This window comes from Salmo salar, chromosome 25 (assembly GCF_965601325.2).
Source record: "Salmo salar chromosome 25, fSalSal1, whole genome shotgun sequence".
Classification (NCBI taxonomy): domain Eukaryota; kingdom Metazoa; phylum Chordata; class Actinopteri; order Salmoniformes; family Salmonidae; genus Salmo; species Salmo salar.
Window position 1 is genome coordinate 20,926,362 of NC_138315.1, and position 15,914 is coordinate 20,942,275.

General features: G+C 42.2%; 1 protein-coding gene across 2 annotated transcripts in view; it reads right to left on the reverse strand.

The window, feature by feature from the left end:
- Window positions 1-15,914, reverse strand: part of ube2f (ubiquitin-conjugating enzyme E2F (putative)) — an 88,409-nt gene that overhangs the window by 40,603 nt on the left and 31,892 nt on the right. For both annotated transcript variants that reach the window (NM_001173966.1, XM_014173423.3), the window contains 3 exon segments: window positions 560-617; window positions 1,162-1,232; window positions 3,407-3,474. In NM_001173966.1, coding sequence (NP_001167437.1) covers window positions 560-617; window positions 1,162-1,232; window positions 3,407-3,474 — 197 coding nt within the window.

Below are 15,914 nucleotides of genomic sequence, written 5' to 3' on the forward strand. Positions count from 1 at the left end.
CAACAGAGAAAGGCTTAGCAAAGTTCACCAGGTCAAACCGAGTGAGATTTATCTTACATTCTCAGTTCTGCCATCTACCAACCGGAAGGTAGGGCTGATGGCATTAAACTCACACAATTGAAAGTGCCCTCCTTTCAAGAGAAGACTGTGTTCTTTCAGTAGTAGAGATGAGAAAGTCAGGTGGGAAATAGTGTGTCATGGTTTATGCTTAGTTTACAGAACACACTGTGCTTGTTGAGATCTTAGAAAGAACCTTATGAAGCAGGCAAGGGATTTTGAAAGTGCTTTGCAATCGCTACTTCCACATTGAATGGCAATTTCCACTCTTTGCATACTTTTCTGACGTACAAAGCTCCTTTTAGACTAGGGCTCCCATGTTCTCCTCCCCCTGCAGCAGTATCCATCTCCCGCTCAGAGCAGGGGTAGGAGGGTGAACGGTGCTTTAAAGATCCACTACTAGTTTAAGAGCGGGGGCGGTGGGACCACAGAGGTTCATTAAGATGGTCACTGATATCAGTCTGAGCTATAGGTGCTGGTGTTACAGTGATTAGAGACTCACCTTTAATGTTCTCGTAGGGGCCCAGCCAGTGCCGTCGATAGAGTGCTCCCGCAACAAACTGGGAAAATAGAAACCAGAAGAAATCAAAATCCCCATCATGTCGGAAATCACAATATAAAAATAGCCTACTACTACAGTCAGACCTTTCCCCCATGACAGTCTCCCCTGTGATATTTATTGCTCTATAAATTATTGGACATCCCAAATGAAAGTCAGCCAGCCAGGCATCTTAAAATATCTGCTTTACTTGACCTTACATGTGCTGATGACTAGATGTCAGTGTGTTATCATAGAGATATGCATTTTTACAGCAGCACTCTTGTTGTCTGGTCATTAGCTGCTCTCCAAGGTTCTGAGAATAACTAGAGACTAGTCAGACATCAATTTTGCCTGTAAATGTTTTCCTCTCTCCAGCCCTAGCATATATCTCACACACACACACACACACACACACTGCTTGACCACTGCTAGGGCTCCTGTATCCACTAACCACACTTTGAAATCTGTCCATGTAGTCCACTTCTGAATCGCCATCCTTTAAATACACACACAGAGGATGAATAGCCAATCAGTGTTTGGCAATGTGAGAAAGAGTTCATTACCTCAAACAGATCTCCCCCGTCTCAGCGATGTTGGGGTGCCATATTCTGGTCTGACATTTCACTTTGGGAGGCTGGGGAGAGAAACATGGGACAGATTAGGATTAATCTCGTCCACCAGCCAGCTCTCTCTTGAGCCTGAGGAAGCGGTTAAGACCCATTTTATCACAAGGTTTGATTGGGACAGTATGGGACACATAGATTTGCCTGAGGAAAACTAACCTCCAGAAACCAACAAACCAAGATACAAGGCACAGCATAGCTCAGGAGGAGACATACTTTCATATGGTGCTGAGATTCTTCAAAAGAAACCCTTGTATATTTTCTTCCCCAGACTGAACCAAACATGAAAACAAAAACTAACAAGACAAACGCCACAAAAAAAAGCAGTGTCTTCTTCTTTTAACATTGTTTATTTGATCATATGTCAGCCTTAGACCTCATTAGTGCTCATCAAAACGGTGAGAAGAGGGTGGCACCGTGAGAGATAAATACATCGTTATACACACAGTATAGAGAGAGAAATAGAAGTGTCAGTCTGCAATAGTTCATCAAAGAGGCCTCTAGAAGACAGAGTCCTAGGCAATTTGCTAAGAGGACAATACCACTTTGGAAGTGTTTGGACTTTACTTTTCTTAAAATACCACTCTCTGCTCCAGTCAATTTCCCAAATCTTGCCTTTTTTTTTACCGTGCACAATGATATATTCCATAAGAGACATTGAATGAAATAACTTGCTAAATCACAACTTTTGCTCCATCTTGTTTATGTTATGTTAGGTTGTCAAGCCTGTGAGAAAGGCAAGGGCCTCGGGAACTTTAAGCAACTACTTTTCCCTAATGCAGCCTTTGCCCATTCTCTAACGAAGGTGAACTAGTTAGGGAAAGATTCATGAAAAAGTTACCAGCTGGCTATGCCAATACTCCGAGATGACAATAACTAAGTCCTGTGATGTGCAGTGCAAACGTTTTGTCTGAAGTCCAAAAATGGAATTAAGATGCTAATGAATTGAATGCAATGAGGCCGGTCCTGGCTAAGAGTCCGTCTTTAAAATGCCGACCCTACTGTCACCTTACACCATTATCAAACTCCTCAGCTGACCACCTTACAACAACCTGAGATGGCTTAGAATAACCAGTCAAATTCATTATTAAAAGGCTGGGATCAAGACATTTCAAAAATAATATATCGATTGAAAATCTTTGTTTAATACTGTGGCCCAGTTTGCTATAATGGTCAGATGTGTTGAGTATCTAGGGGCTAGGCCTAAAAAAAAAAAAAAAAAAAAAACTCATTTACTTTATGAGTCTCTTTCAGGCCGTTTATTAGCTCTCATAAAAGGCTGGTAAATCCATACAAAGCCTTTACTGCCTGTCTAATTAGCCTCCATTAAGATAAAGCACAGAGCACAACGTCTTTGTATACACAAGCTGTAAATTCACCATTAAGATAAAGCACAAAGCATAAGGTCTTCGGTAGAAACAGGCTGTAAAGCACAGAGCGTAAGGTTTTGGAAGAAACAGGCTGTAAATTCAAAGCCTGGACTGTTCCTGATGACACACAGGAGTGTGTTTGTGCGTGCGTGCGTGTATTAAGATGAGCAGTGTGGAGGTGAGATAAAACGCCATCCAGGATGGATGTGTGGCATATAAACAAGGAAGAGAATGGAGGGATGGAGGGAAAACTAAAGGCTGAGACTGTTCTGTGTTGGGCTGTAACTCACCCTGCATCCCTGCCACCTCCAACTCCACACCAGGCTGTTTACCGAGAGGACCTGTACTCACTTTCTCCTGATGGAGCTGTGGACGGGAGGCAAACTGGGAGAGTGTAAATTACCCACAGTGCTGCACAGCATCAGGGTTTTATCTCCACAGAACTTCTGGGTTAAATCCAAAAGAGAACCCTATTGACAAGGGCTCTGCTGAAAAGTGGTGCACTATGTCGGGAATAGGGTGCCATTTCAGACACAGCCCTGGTATGTATTGGCCATGGGGACATTCAAATGGGAGGGAGGATCGGAACGATTTCCTAAGTCATGACCCTGAGCTGTCCTAATTCAGGTGGATTGTATGATTGGAAGGCCTCTGGTGTGTGTGCGGGTGTTATAAAACTAAGAATTAGCCATGGAAATGGAAACCACGAGTCCTCCTCTGCATCCCTCAACACCTGCTCAGTAGCACCTCCATCGGACCCCACACGCACAAACACAAACACACAATTTCTAATGAGACATGACAGGACCACTTACCACCATGTTGTAAGCTTCAGGGACGTTTATTTCAAACTGGAATTTTCCACTCTGGTAGTAGCCTTCATCTGCAGATGAAGAGAGCGAGAGACAAAGAGAGAGAACGAGAAAGAGAGAATGAGAGAACGAGAGAGAGAAAGAAGGAGAGAGAGACAGTGAGCAGCAGCAGTTTAGCCGGTGGAATTCCCAGCAGTCTCCTGGGGGACATGTGTTGTCTATCAGCAGGAAGGTTTGATGGCGGGGCCAGGCTTAAGTCACTCTAGTCTAACGCACTGGTTGAGCAACCATGTCCCAGTAATGAGCTGTTCTCTAGGCACCGTCTCCAGCATACAGGATTGTCTTAGAGGTCAATAATTGGGATGCGTTCAATAAAATCCTGTGTGATCCTGAGCCATGATGGGCCTGTGATTGTTCCCTCCCTCTGGGGGAAGGCTCTCTCTTAACCCTGATCCGACCTGAGCGGAAGGAAACGGACTGCTAGGTCTAATTAGCAGCAGCTTGACACCAGACACACTCATTACGAATCAGCATTGGAACCCTTCTGAGAAAACACAGGTTCTGCTCTGTTAAACACATCTTAAGCCCTTAAAGAATATTAGCCGTTTGCTTTAACGACTTTTAATATGTTGTGCAGCCTATTATTAGTGCAAGCATGCGCAGGCACACCGCACACAAACACTGGCTAGGCTATATGGCTTTCAGAATGTGTAAAACCTTACGAAGTATAAATAAATCATTGTGAAATAACAGAGCAATCTACCTGGGTAATAAAGCATCGACCAATGGAACATCTTCAAAGCTAGAAACTTGGAGGTGTCTCAACCTAAACAGTTTTCTAAAAAGCTATAATTGCCCCATAATTTCAGGTTAAGGCAGATTTCTATGCAATTTCTGTGGGATATGGAGGTTGGCTGGTTCACAAACAACTTCAGGCACTGTGAAATCATCAGGTCTGACCCCATCACCCTTATCACCAAAGTATGGCTGATGAGTCAGAGCCAGTAGGCGTAGAGAGCAGAGACATAGACCGGGGAGTCCGAGCCAAAAAGAAGCAGCTGCATCGCCAGGCCATCTCCTGGCGGAAGTAGCCAGTGTGCTGCTGGCATGACGGCTACAGAGAGCCCTCCTCCAGCTGCACTGGCACAAGGGGTAATAAAGTGCAGAGTGCACAAATGGCACAGCAAAGATGCCTGAAGTGAACGGGGTCCAGGGCCATGTTCCTTTCCAGATAACATTCCCACACATTCACCAGATGCCTCCACTGAAGATTCCATGCAGTCAAAGATTATAAATAACAAGAGCTTTTTTTAATGACACTTAGAGCATTTCACAACATCCAAGTGCTAACATTTTTGGCAACAATGTATTAGTCCGATTCCTTATATTAGCATCTACAGAGAGAGGGACTTGCTTGATATAAAATAAAAACAACCAACACTGTTGCATTTCACAGAGCGCTGAATCATCTTTGTGAACATTGAATGTCATAACTTTTCCATGTCCAGGTATTTCACAGCCTTGATACCGTTTGCCCTGCTCCTTCAAACCTATTTCACTGAGATGCAGGGTGGGTGAAGCAGAACCAGAGGGATCGGATGCCCTGAACGAGCGATCAGCCCCCGAAGCCTATAATATTTCTACAGCCTGGCCCACTATCAGGAGAATATGCTGTCTACTGAGCCTTTGGAGCATCAAGGACCCTGCCCTAAAGTCTAGCTGAAAGCTGATCTAGTCTCTCGCAGCACGCATGCACACACAGGCAAACACACACCTTTCCAACGCTTTCCCTCCTGCTCACCTCACAGAGGTAGGCTATTAGGGGGCGGTCTTCTATCTGGCGTAATCCCACTTTCTCTCTCCAGTCCCCACACCGATCAGACATCTTCACACAGCTCAGGATTGATGGAGAGACTGAATTCCACACACTATTTTAACACGGCGAGAACATAGATGTGTACAGATACGACTGGGTAAAGAACCACTCCTTACCTTTACACCTTTAGGTTTACACCAAGCTACACCTTCCAGCACATTTTCTCAGTCATCACAGAGGTTAAAAAGCCAATCCAATTCCTGGCCCTTAAGGTGTGATGTCTGCATTTCCCTTGCAGATTTAGGACAATATTCTAATCCGCCTATTTGGCATAGGGTTGAATAATGACAGACAAATGCTGTGAGAATGAGGATGGCACAGACGCAGGCCTGGCTGGGGGATAATAATACTGTGGTCTTTGCTCTGCTCTCTCCATGCCTACTGCGTCCTAATAACTGCAGAGGGTTCTCACTGAAGGAATATTTAGGGCTCCCATCTCACACACCATGTTTCTTTGGGTAGTCGGGAAACAGGACGCTTAGCCTCACCTACCAGATGGGGATCTCTTTGTACGATAAGTAGAACAGGTAAATTATTACACAGTTTTTGAGCACCGGGAGTAAGCATTTAGAAGAGTAAAAAAAGTGTCACCCAAAGTATTTCTGAATACATTTTTTTACGAGGCAGAAATCTAGCCTAGGTTTGAAGTAGGCTAAAGTGTGGATTCGGACCATGAATGGTATAGCAGTGCAGGATCATACCACGGCCCAGGTATATCATCTTCAGATTATGTCCATGTTTGACAAGCAGCTGAGATTCTAAAATGGATTCAATTGTGTCTTTTTTGTCATCAATCTACACACAACACCCCATAATTAAAAAGCAAAAACAGGTTTTTAGAAAATGTTGCAAATTTATACAAAAAACCCTGAAATATCACATTTACATAAGTATTCAGAACCTTTACTCAGTACTTTGTTGAAGCATCTTTGTCAGCGATTACAGCCTTGAGTCTTCTTGGGTATGACGCTATAAGCTGTATTTGGGGAGTTTCTCCCATTCTTCTCAGCAGATCCTCTCAAGCTCTGTCAGGTTGGATTGGGAGCGTTGCTGCACAGCTATTTTCAGGTCTCTCCAGAGATGATCAAATGGGTTCAAGTCCGGGCGGCCCACTCAAGGACATTGAGACTTGTCCCAAAGTCACTCCTGTAGCTCAGTTGGTAGAGCATGGTGTTTGCAACGCCAGGGTTGTGGGTTCGATTCCCACGGGGGGCCAGCAAAAAAAATTGTATGAAATGTATGCATTCACTACTGTAAGTCGCTCTGGATAAGAGCGTCTGCTAAATGACTAAAATGTAAAAATGTAAAAATGTCGTCTTGGCTGTGTGTTTAGGGTCGTTGTCCTGTTGGAAGGTGAACCTTCACCCCAGTTTGAGGTCCTGAACACTCTGGAGCAGGTTTTTAATCAAGGATCTTTCTGTACTTTGCTCCTTTCATCTTTCCCTCGATCCGGACTAGTCTCCCAGTCCCTGCCGCTGAAAAACATCCCCACAGCATGCTGCCACCACCATGCTTCACCGTAGGGATGGTGCCAGGTTTCCTCCAGACGTGACGCTTGACATTCAGGCCAAAGAGTTCAATGTTGGTTTCATCAGACCAGAGTATCTTGTTTCTCATGGTCAAAGAGTCCTTTAGGTGCCTTTTGGCAAACTCCAAGAAGCTGTCATGTGCCTTTTACTGAGGAGTGGCTTCTATCTATCTATACACTACCATAAAGGCCTGATTGGTGGAGTGCAGCAGAGATGGTTATCCTTCTGGAAGGTTCTCTCATCGCCACAGAGTTCCTTCAGAGTGACCATCAGGTTCTTGGTCACCTCCCTGACCAAGGCCCTTCTCTCCCAATTGCTCAGTTTGGCCGGATGGCCAGCTTTAGGAAGAGTCTTGGTGGTTCCAAACTTCTTCCATTTAAGAATGATGGAGGTAACTGTGTTCTTGGGGACCTTCAATGCCGCAGAAATGTTTTGATACCATTCCCCAGATCTGTGCCTTGACAGAATCCTGTCTCGGAGCTCTACGGACAATTCCTTTGACATCGTGGCTTGGTTTTTGCTCTGACATACATTGTCAACCATGGGACCTTATATAGACAGGTGTGCCTTTCCAAATCATGTCCAATCAATTGAATTTACCACAGGTGGACTCCAATCAAGTTGTAGAAACCTCTCAAGGATGATCAATGGAAACAGGATGCACCAGAGCTTAATTTCGAGTCTCATAGCAAAGGGTCTGAATACTTATGTAAATAAGGTATATCTGATCAGTCAGTGAAGATTTGAACTTCCCATCACTAGACTCAAGTTTGTGAAATAATCAATCTACATTTAGTGCTGTTATAGTTAAGTGCCCTAATTCAAATCTTCACTAACAGTATTGTGTGGAGATAAATAATTCTTAATCAATTAATTTTAGAATAAGGCTGTAACGTAACAAAATGTGGAAGAAAGGCAAGGTGTCTGAATACTTTCTGAAGGCACTGTATGTTTTGGTTTTACAAAGCTGTGTCCATCGATAAAATTCAATAATCAATTAATTGTATTTATTCTTGTACCATGCGATTAAATATCAGTTGAAAAATGTTTCTTCTCTACGCTGCCTGCAACATGATCAAATCAAAATCAAATCAAATGTATTTATATAGCCCTTCTTACGTCAGCTGATATCTCAAAGTGCTGTACAGAAACCCAGCCTAAAACCCCAAACAGCAAGCAATGCAGGTTTAGAAGCACGGTGGCTAGGAAAAACTCCCTATTAATGCCAAAACCTAGGAAGAAACCTAGAGAGGAACCAGGCTATGAGGGGTGGCCAGTCTTCTTCTGGCTGTGCCGGGTGGTGATTATAACACAACATGGCCAAGATGTTCAAATGTTTATAAATGACCAGCATGGTCATTTCTCCTGCAAGGGTTTCCGTTAGCCGGTAATAGCCAGCTTTTGTCAGATGTGTTTTTTTGGAAAAGCCAATAAATAAAATTTCCCACAGCCAAATGCCTGGGATAAGAATAAAATCCCATTGCAAAACAATACTTTTTAGCATATTCATTGACAGAAATACCAGTCAATGTAAACACAGTGCCAGTCAAAAGTTTGGACAAACCTACTCATTCAAGGGTTTTTCTTTATTTGTACTCTTTTCTACATTGTAGAATAATAATGAAGACATAAAAACTATGAAATAACACATGGAATTATGTATTAACCAAAAAAAGTGTTAAACAAATCAAAATATATTTTAGATTCTTCAAAGCAACCACATTTTGCATGGATGCCATGCTGGTTAAGTGTGCCTTGACTTCTAAATATATCACCAGAGTGTCACCAGCAAAGCACTCCCACACCATCCACATCCTCCTCCATGCTTCATGGTGGGAACCACACATGCGGAGATCCTTCGTTCACCTACTCTCACAAAGACACAGCAGTTGGAACCAAAAATGCATTCCAGCTGACTACCTCATGAAGCTGGATGATAGAATGCCAAGAGTGTGCAAAGCTGTCAACTTTGAAGAATCTCAAATATATTTTGATTTGTTTAACACTTTTTTGGTTACTACATAATTCCATAAGTGTTATTTCAGTGTTGATGTCTTCACTATTGTACAATGTAGAAAATAGTACATATAAAGAAAAACCCTTAAATGAGTAGGTGTGTCCAAATTTCTGACTGGTACTGCACATTTGACTGGTCGTTCTTATCGGCCTATAGGTTAATTTGCATAATTGTGTGGACTTAGATCGCCGCGGGTAGAGTATATTCGTTACGCATCTTATTTATAACACGCGTACAGCACACAGTCTGAGCGAAAAATCTGTCAGACAGCGTGAGAGCTGCTGTTATAAACTGCCTTCCATTGCCTATGTATATGCTGACTTCATCAGCGCATCACATACAACTTTACAATGAGCTGGAGGCAGTATGCATTCTGAAAACATGTAAATCAAATAAAAAATGTACTTGTCACATATGCTGAATACAACAGGTAGACCTTTCCGTGAAATGCATACTTACAAGCCCTTAACCCACCATGCAGTTCAAGAAAGAGTGAAGAAAAAATTGACCAAATAAACAAAAGTAAAAAATAATACAAAGTAACAATAAAATAACAAAAACGAGGCTATATACGGGGGTACTGGTACCAATGTAAATAGTCTGGGTGGCCATTTGATTAATTGTTCAGCAGTCTTAAGGCTTGGGGGTAGAAGCTGTTAACCTCACTAGGGTACGTGGGACGCTTGCGTCCCACCTGGCCAACATCCAGTGAAATTGCAGAGCGCCAAATTCAGAAACACTCATAATAAAAATTCATAAAGCATACAAGTGTTATACATTGGTTTAAAGATTAACTTCTTGTTAATCCAACCACGGTGTCAGATTTCAAAAAGGCTCTACGGCGAAAGCATACAATGCGATTATCTGAGAAGAGCGCCCAGCAGACAAATCATTACAAACAGTTACCAGCAAAGTAGGGGAGTTACACAAGTCAGAAATAGAGATAAAATGAATCACTTACCTTTGATGATCTTCATATGGTTGCACTCACAAGACTCCCATTTACTCAATAAATGTTCGTTTTGTTCGATAAAGTCCCTGTTTATATCCAAAAACCTCCGTTTTGTTCAGTAATCCACAGGCTCAAACGCTGTCACAACAGGCAGACGAAAAATCTAAATAGTATCCGTAAAGTTCGTAGAAACATTTCAAACGATGTTTATAATCAATCCTCAGGTTGTTTTTAGCCTAAATAATCGCTAATATTTCATCCGGACAATAACATCGTCAATATAAAAGGTAAACAAGAAAGGCGCGCTCTCGGTCACGCACATGAAAAATCTCTGGGACACTGTAGGGTCCACTCATTCAGAGTGGTCTTACTCTCTCATTTCTCTGAATATAAGCCTGAAACAATTTCTAAAGACTGTTGACATCTAGTGGAATTCCTCTGGTTGCACATGTGACATGCTGGTAGAAATCAGGTAAAACTGATTTAAGTTTGCCTGCATTAAAGTCCCGGCCACTTCTGGATGAGCATTTTCTTGTTTGCTTATGGCCTTATACAGCTGGTTGAGTGCGGTATTAGTGCCAGCATCGGTTTGTGTTGGTAAAGAGACGGCTATGAATAATATAGATGAGAACTCTTGGTAGATAGTGTGGGCAACAGCTTATCATAAGGTACTCTACCTCAGGTGAGCAATACCTCAAGCCTTCTTTAATATTAGACATTTAGCACCAGCTGTTGACAAATTGACACACAACCCCCCCCGCCCCTCGTTTTACCAGAACGTAGCTGCTCTGTCCTGCCGATGCATGAAAAATCCCACCAGCTCTATATTATCCGTGTCTTCGTTCAGCCACGACTCGGTGAAACATAAGGTATTACAGTTTTTACTTAATTGTTTGAAACCTGAACATTTTACTACATATGAGGCATGTCTTACTAACATTGCTTCCAAGTAGCCTAGCCAAAATGCATTTGGGTCCTGTAAATTTCTCAAATGTCTGATAAATGATTTCTTTTTTTACACCTTATTTTAACTAGGCAAGTCAGTTAAGAACAAATTCTTATTTACAATGACGGCCTACCCCGGCCAAACCCTCCCCTAACCTGGACGACGCTGGGCCAATTTTGTGCCGGCCTATGGGACTCCCGACCACAGCCGGTGGTGATACAGCCCGGGATTGAACCCGGGTCTGTAGTGACACCTCTTGCACTACGATATAGTGCCTTAGACCGCTGCACCACTCAGGATGCGCTGCTGTTCAAATTTCCGGTGCCACATTGTTCTAACAGAAACACTGTTTCCAGCGCGGACAATAGATAGACAGTTGGTGGTCGGCGCATGTCTCTGGAGCTGCTGAGCTGGAGGAGTATGTACTGCATACGCTATTAATCCTGCTGTATTCATTGCAGCCAGCAGGTCAAACAAAAATAAATAACTAGAATGAACAAATCAATGAAAAAAAGGAATCATGAAAGTAGAGTCAGTAAAAAGAGTTAAAAAAATAACTAATTGTTCGCAAACTGCACATCACTGAGATGCTTCCATCCACTGCTTTGTCACTAGTCCAGATAGTTTTGTTGTTAGCTAGCTATCTAGCTAGCTTTGAACGCTAGCAGCTAAGATAGCTACGGCTGATACCTACAGTGCCTTCAGAAAGTATTCACACGCCTCCACTTTCTCCAAATTTTGTTCGGTTACCGCCTGAATTTAAAATGGATTAAAATTATATATTTTTTGTCCCTGGCCTATGCACAATACCCGATTATGTCAAAGTGGAATAATTTTGTTCAAAAGTCAACAAGTATTCAACCACTTTGTTAGGGCAAGACTAAATAAGTTCATGAGTAAACATTTGCTTAACAAGTCACATACATTGCATGGACTCACTCTGTGTGCAATAATAGAGTTTAATATTATTTTTAATGACTTCATCTCTGTACCCCACACATGCAATTATCTGTAAGGTCCCTCAGTTAAGCAGTGAATTTCAAACACAGATTCAACCAAAGACCAGGGAGGTTTTCCCAATGCATTGCAAACAATAATTGCAAATCAATGATCTCCTTCTATATCCCAGCTTACTTGAAATATAACCTTTGTTGTTTTGGAACAAGCAGATAATAGCCTAAGCAAGTCTCCCAAAATATCTGTTGTCTAGCACTTCTTCGCCTTCAATACTGATGTAACCATGTGGAGAGCTCATACAGAAGGACCGTACCAATAGAGGAAATCTGGCATGGGCTCCATGTAATAACACTTTGTGACATCTGTTGATGTAGAAAAGGCTTTAAAAATACATTTGATTGATGTTTGAAAATGTAATTTGTGAAATGTTTACCCCTCTTCCCTGTGGGCTTTGCTACAAGGCGAAATGCCTCAGTCAATAGCCTTCATCAAAAACTTCTCGTTTCCCCAGCCTCCCTCCTCAGAGACAGTCTAAACTGACTGAAGTCCAGTAAACATTCAATCAGCAAGCCAGCCTTGTATTCACCATTCCTTATGTTGCAAAGCTACTGGTACTTTACCAAAGTTAACGTAGATTTATTATAATTAACAGAAAATCTATGGCAATCTATTGTAACTTTGGTAATTTATCCTTGAATAACTTTTAAAAATGTAAAATACACAGTGTACAAAACATTAAGAACACCATCCTAGTATTTTCCATTCCATCCTAACGGAAACCCTGATGGTTTTGTTTTTCATGGAATAGAAACACCATAATATTATTCAAATTAATTAAGCAAGTACCAGTCAAAACTTGGGACACACCTACTCATTCCATGATGTTTCTATATTTTCACTATTTTCTACATTGTAGAATAATAGTGAAGCCATCACAAGTATGAAATAACACATATGGAATCAGTTAAGAACAAAGACAGCCTACTCCATCCTCCTCGTAACCTGGTCTCCCGTCCACAGGACACAGGGATTCTTTAGCTAATGAAGGCAAATCATTTAGAATCCGCCGATCCTGTAGCCTACTCCCGACATCACGTTGTACAGCGTCATAGAAACCCTGAGGATGTCGTTTTTCTCTGAATAGAAACACCACAATATTAATCTAATTAATTAAGCCAAATTTCTTAAAATCAATCCCATATACTATGTTAATACAAAACAGGTTTTAAATTGTCTGGTAATGTCAATACAGAATACTATCAAATGCTTCTCAAAGATGCCCTCTGGTGGTCAAAATAGCAACAGCTTGCAGTAACAGAAAAAAATGGCTGAGAATTAAATGACGTGCCACAGAATGCTGAGGCAGCACACAAGGTGTGCCGCAGTATGACGCAACTTTGAAAGGAGGAACCACTGTACAGCAACCGATGTCACAGGAAGGCCAAAAAGATCATCAACCACCCGAGCCACGGCCTGTTCACCAGCTTTCATCTTGAAGGCAAGGTCAGTACAGGTGCATCAAAGCTGAGACCGAGAGACTGAAAAACAGCTTCTATCTCAAGGCCATCAGACTTCTAAATAGCCATCACTAGCTGGCTACCACCTGGTTACTCAACCCTGCACCTTAGAGGCTGCTGCCCTATATACATAGAATCACTGGTCACTTAAATAATGTTTACATACTGCTTTACTCATCGCATATGTATATACTGTATTCTATTATACTGTATTTTAGTCAATGCCACTCCGACATCGCTCGTCCTAATTTTGATATATTTCTTAATTCCATTCTTTAACTTTTAAGACTTGTGTATGTTGTGAATTGTTACTGCACTGTTGGAGCCAGGAACACAAGCATTTCGCTACACCTGCAATAACATCTGCTAAATACGTGTATGTGATCAATACAATTTGATTTTTAAAGGACCATCCCCAAACTGTTGCCACAAAGTTGGAAGCACAGAATCGTCTAGAATGTCATTGTATGCTGTAGAGTTAAGATTTCCCTTCACTGGAACTAAAGGACCTAGCCCGAACCATGAAAAACAGCCCCAGACCATTATTCCTCCTCCACCACACTTTACAGTTGGCACTATGCATTGGGGCAGATAGCGTTCTCCTGGCATCCGCCAAACCCAGATTCGTCCGTCGGACTGTCAGATGGTGAAGCGTGATTCATCACTCCAGAGAACGCGTTTCCACTGCTCCAGAGTCCAATGACTGCGAGGTTTACACAACTACGGCCGACGCTTGGCATTGCGCATGGTGATCTTAGGCTTGTGTGCGGCTGCTCGGCGATGGAAACCCATTTCATGAAGCTCACGACGAACATTTCTTGTGCTGACGTTGCTTCCAGAGGATGTTTGGTACATGATAGTGAATGTTGCAACAGAGGACAGAAGAGTTTTACACACTAAGCACTTCAGCACTCTGCGGAACCATTCTGTGAGCTTGTGTGGCCTACGACTTCCCGGCTGAGCCGTTGTTGCTCCTAGACGTTACCACTTCACCTCTAGCAGGGCAGAAACTTTACAAATGTACTTGTTGGAAAGGAGGCATCCTATGACGGTGCCATGTTGAAAGTGGGGTTTAAAGTAGGATAAATTGATAACCTGTTTCTCTGCTACACACATTCATTAGTTAATGCCAACCCTTTAGTCTACATTTACACATAGCACACATGCATACACTGGCCCTGAGTGTTAAAGTGATGCTCAGCATGCAGGTCCATGCCTGACACTAATCACATTGGAAAAAAGAGAGGAGAGTCCTTGTATTATCCACAGGAGATCTCTGTCCGCACCCCTGTAGGTTATTATCTTACAGGCTTTACGTACGTGGGGTATGAGTTCCAAATGGCGCCCAATTCCCTAGTGCACTACTTTTGACCAGAGGCCCTATGGAAATAGGGTGCCATTTGGGATGCATCCAGGGTTTCTCCATGGTTTCTCAGAATTATTGTCTCTGACCATGCATACATTACAGCAGGGGTGTCAAACTAATTTCCCCCGGCAGGCCGTATTCAGTCTTCACTGAGGTCCGGATGGCCCAACTCAAATTTTGCAAAGAATAATTCCAGGTGACTACCTCATGAAGCTGGTTGAGAGAATGCCAAAAGTGTGCAAAGCTGTAATCAAGGCAAAGGTTGGCTACTTTGAAGGTTTTCAAATATAAAATATATTTTGATTTGTCCAACACTTTTTTGGTTACTACTTGATTCGATATGTTATTTCATAGTTTTGATGTCTTCACTACTATTCTACAATGTAGAAAATAGTAAAAATAAAGAAAAACCCTGGAATGAGTAGGTGTATCCAAACTTTAGACTGGTACTGTACGTTTATAAATGTGTCAAACTATGAATATAGTAGTAAAAAGGTGATTCATTTCAGGGCCCGTATTCATAACGCGTCTTAGAGTAGGAGGAGTTCTGATCTGGGATCAGGTCCCCCCATCCGTTTGTTATAATCGAATAGGCAAAACTGATCCTAGATCAACAGTGTCTCCTAATCTGAGTTCTTCTTTGTAAATATGGGCCCAGAACTCAACATCACAATGATCTCATAAGAACACCAAACTGGACTGGGCCTATTAAGGCAAGGCACTCCCAGCATGTTGCTCCAATTGTTTAGAGCTAATCCCCTGTATAAAAAAAGCATTGTGGTTTCTGCTAATGGCTTCATATCAAACCAGCCACAAATGGGGAAAGGTCGCCACACATAATGGCTACACATAGCCCAGAACAAAGCACCAAGTGAACCCAAGCTGTCAGTGTCCCAGTTCTGAAGAGAGACACTGAGATATACAGTGATGAAAGAATACAGGGGACAAGGGTTGAGGGGATGAGCAAGGGAAAAGTTGCGCCGTCTCCCCTCACTTTGGGTTCACTGTTAGGGTAAACTACATCATGAAACCGGCATGTACAGTATGCACTAACTCATCCATCTGAGGTTGCTTTAACGGAAGCTAGGTAGATCAAATATGGGGCTCAGATGGTACATCAAAAACAATTACACATATAGTATATTGAAACATTCATGTATTGTGATTCCACAACAGTGGTTGTTGGTGTTGTAGCTGTAAGCCTTTACTGTTGCAAGGAAAATAAATATTGGCATACAAGAGTTATTTTGATGACGACGACGAACTTGAAAACTATTGTGAAGGGTGCCAATATTAGCTAGCTCAAATGCTCCCTTTATTTACAGCAGGACAGAAATGGGTATTAGTGCAG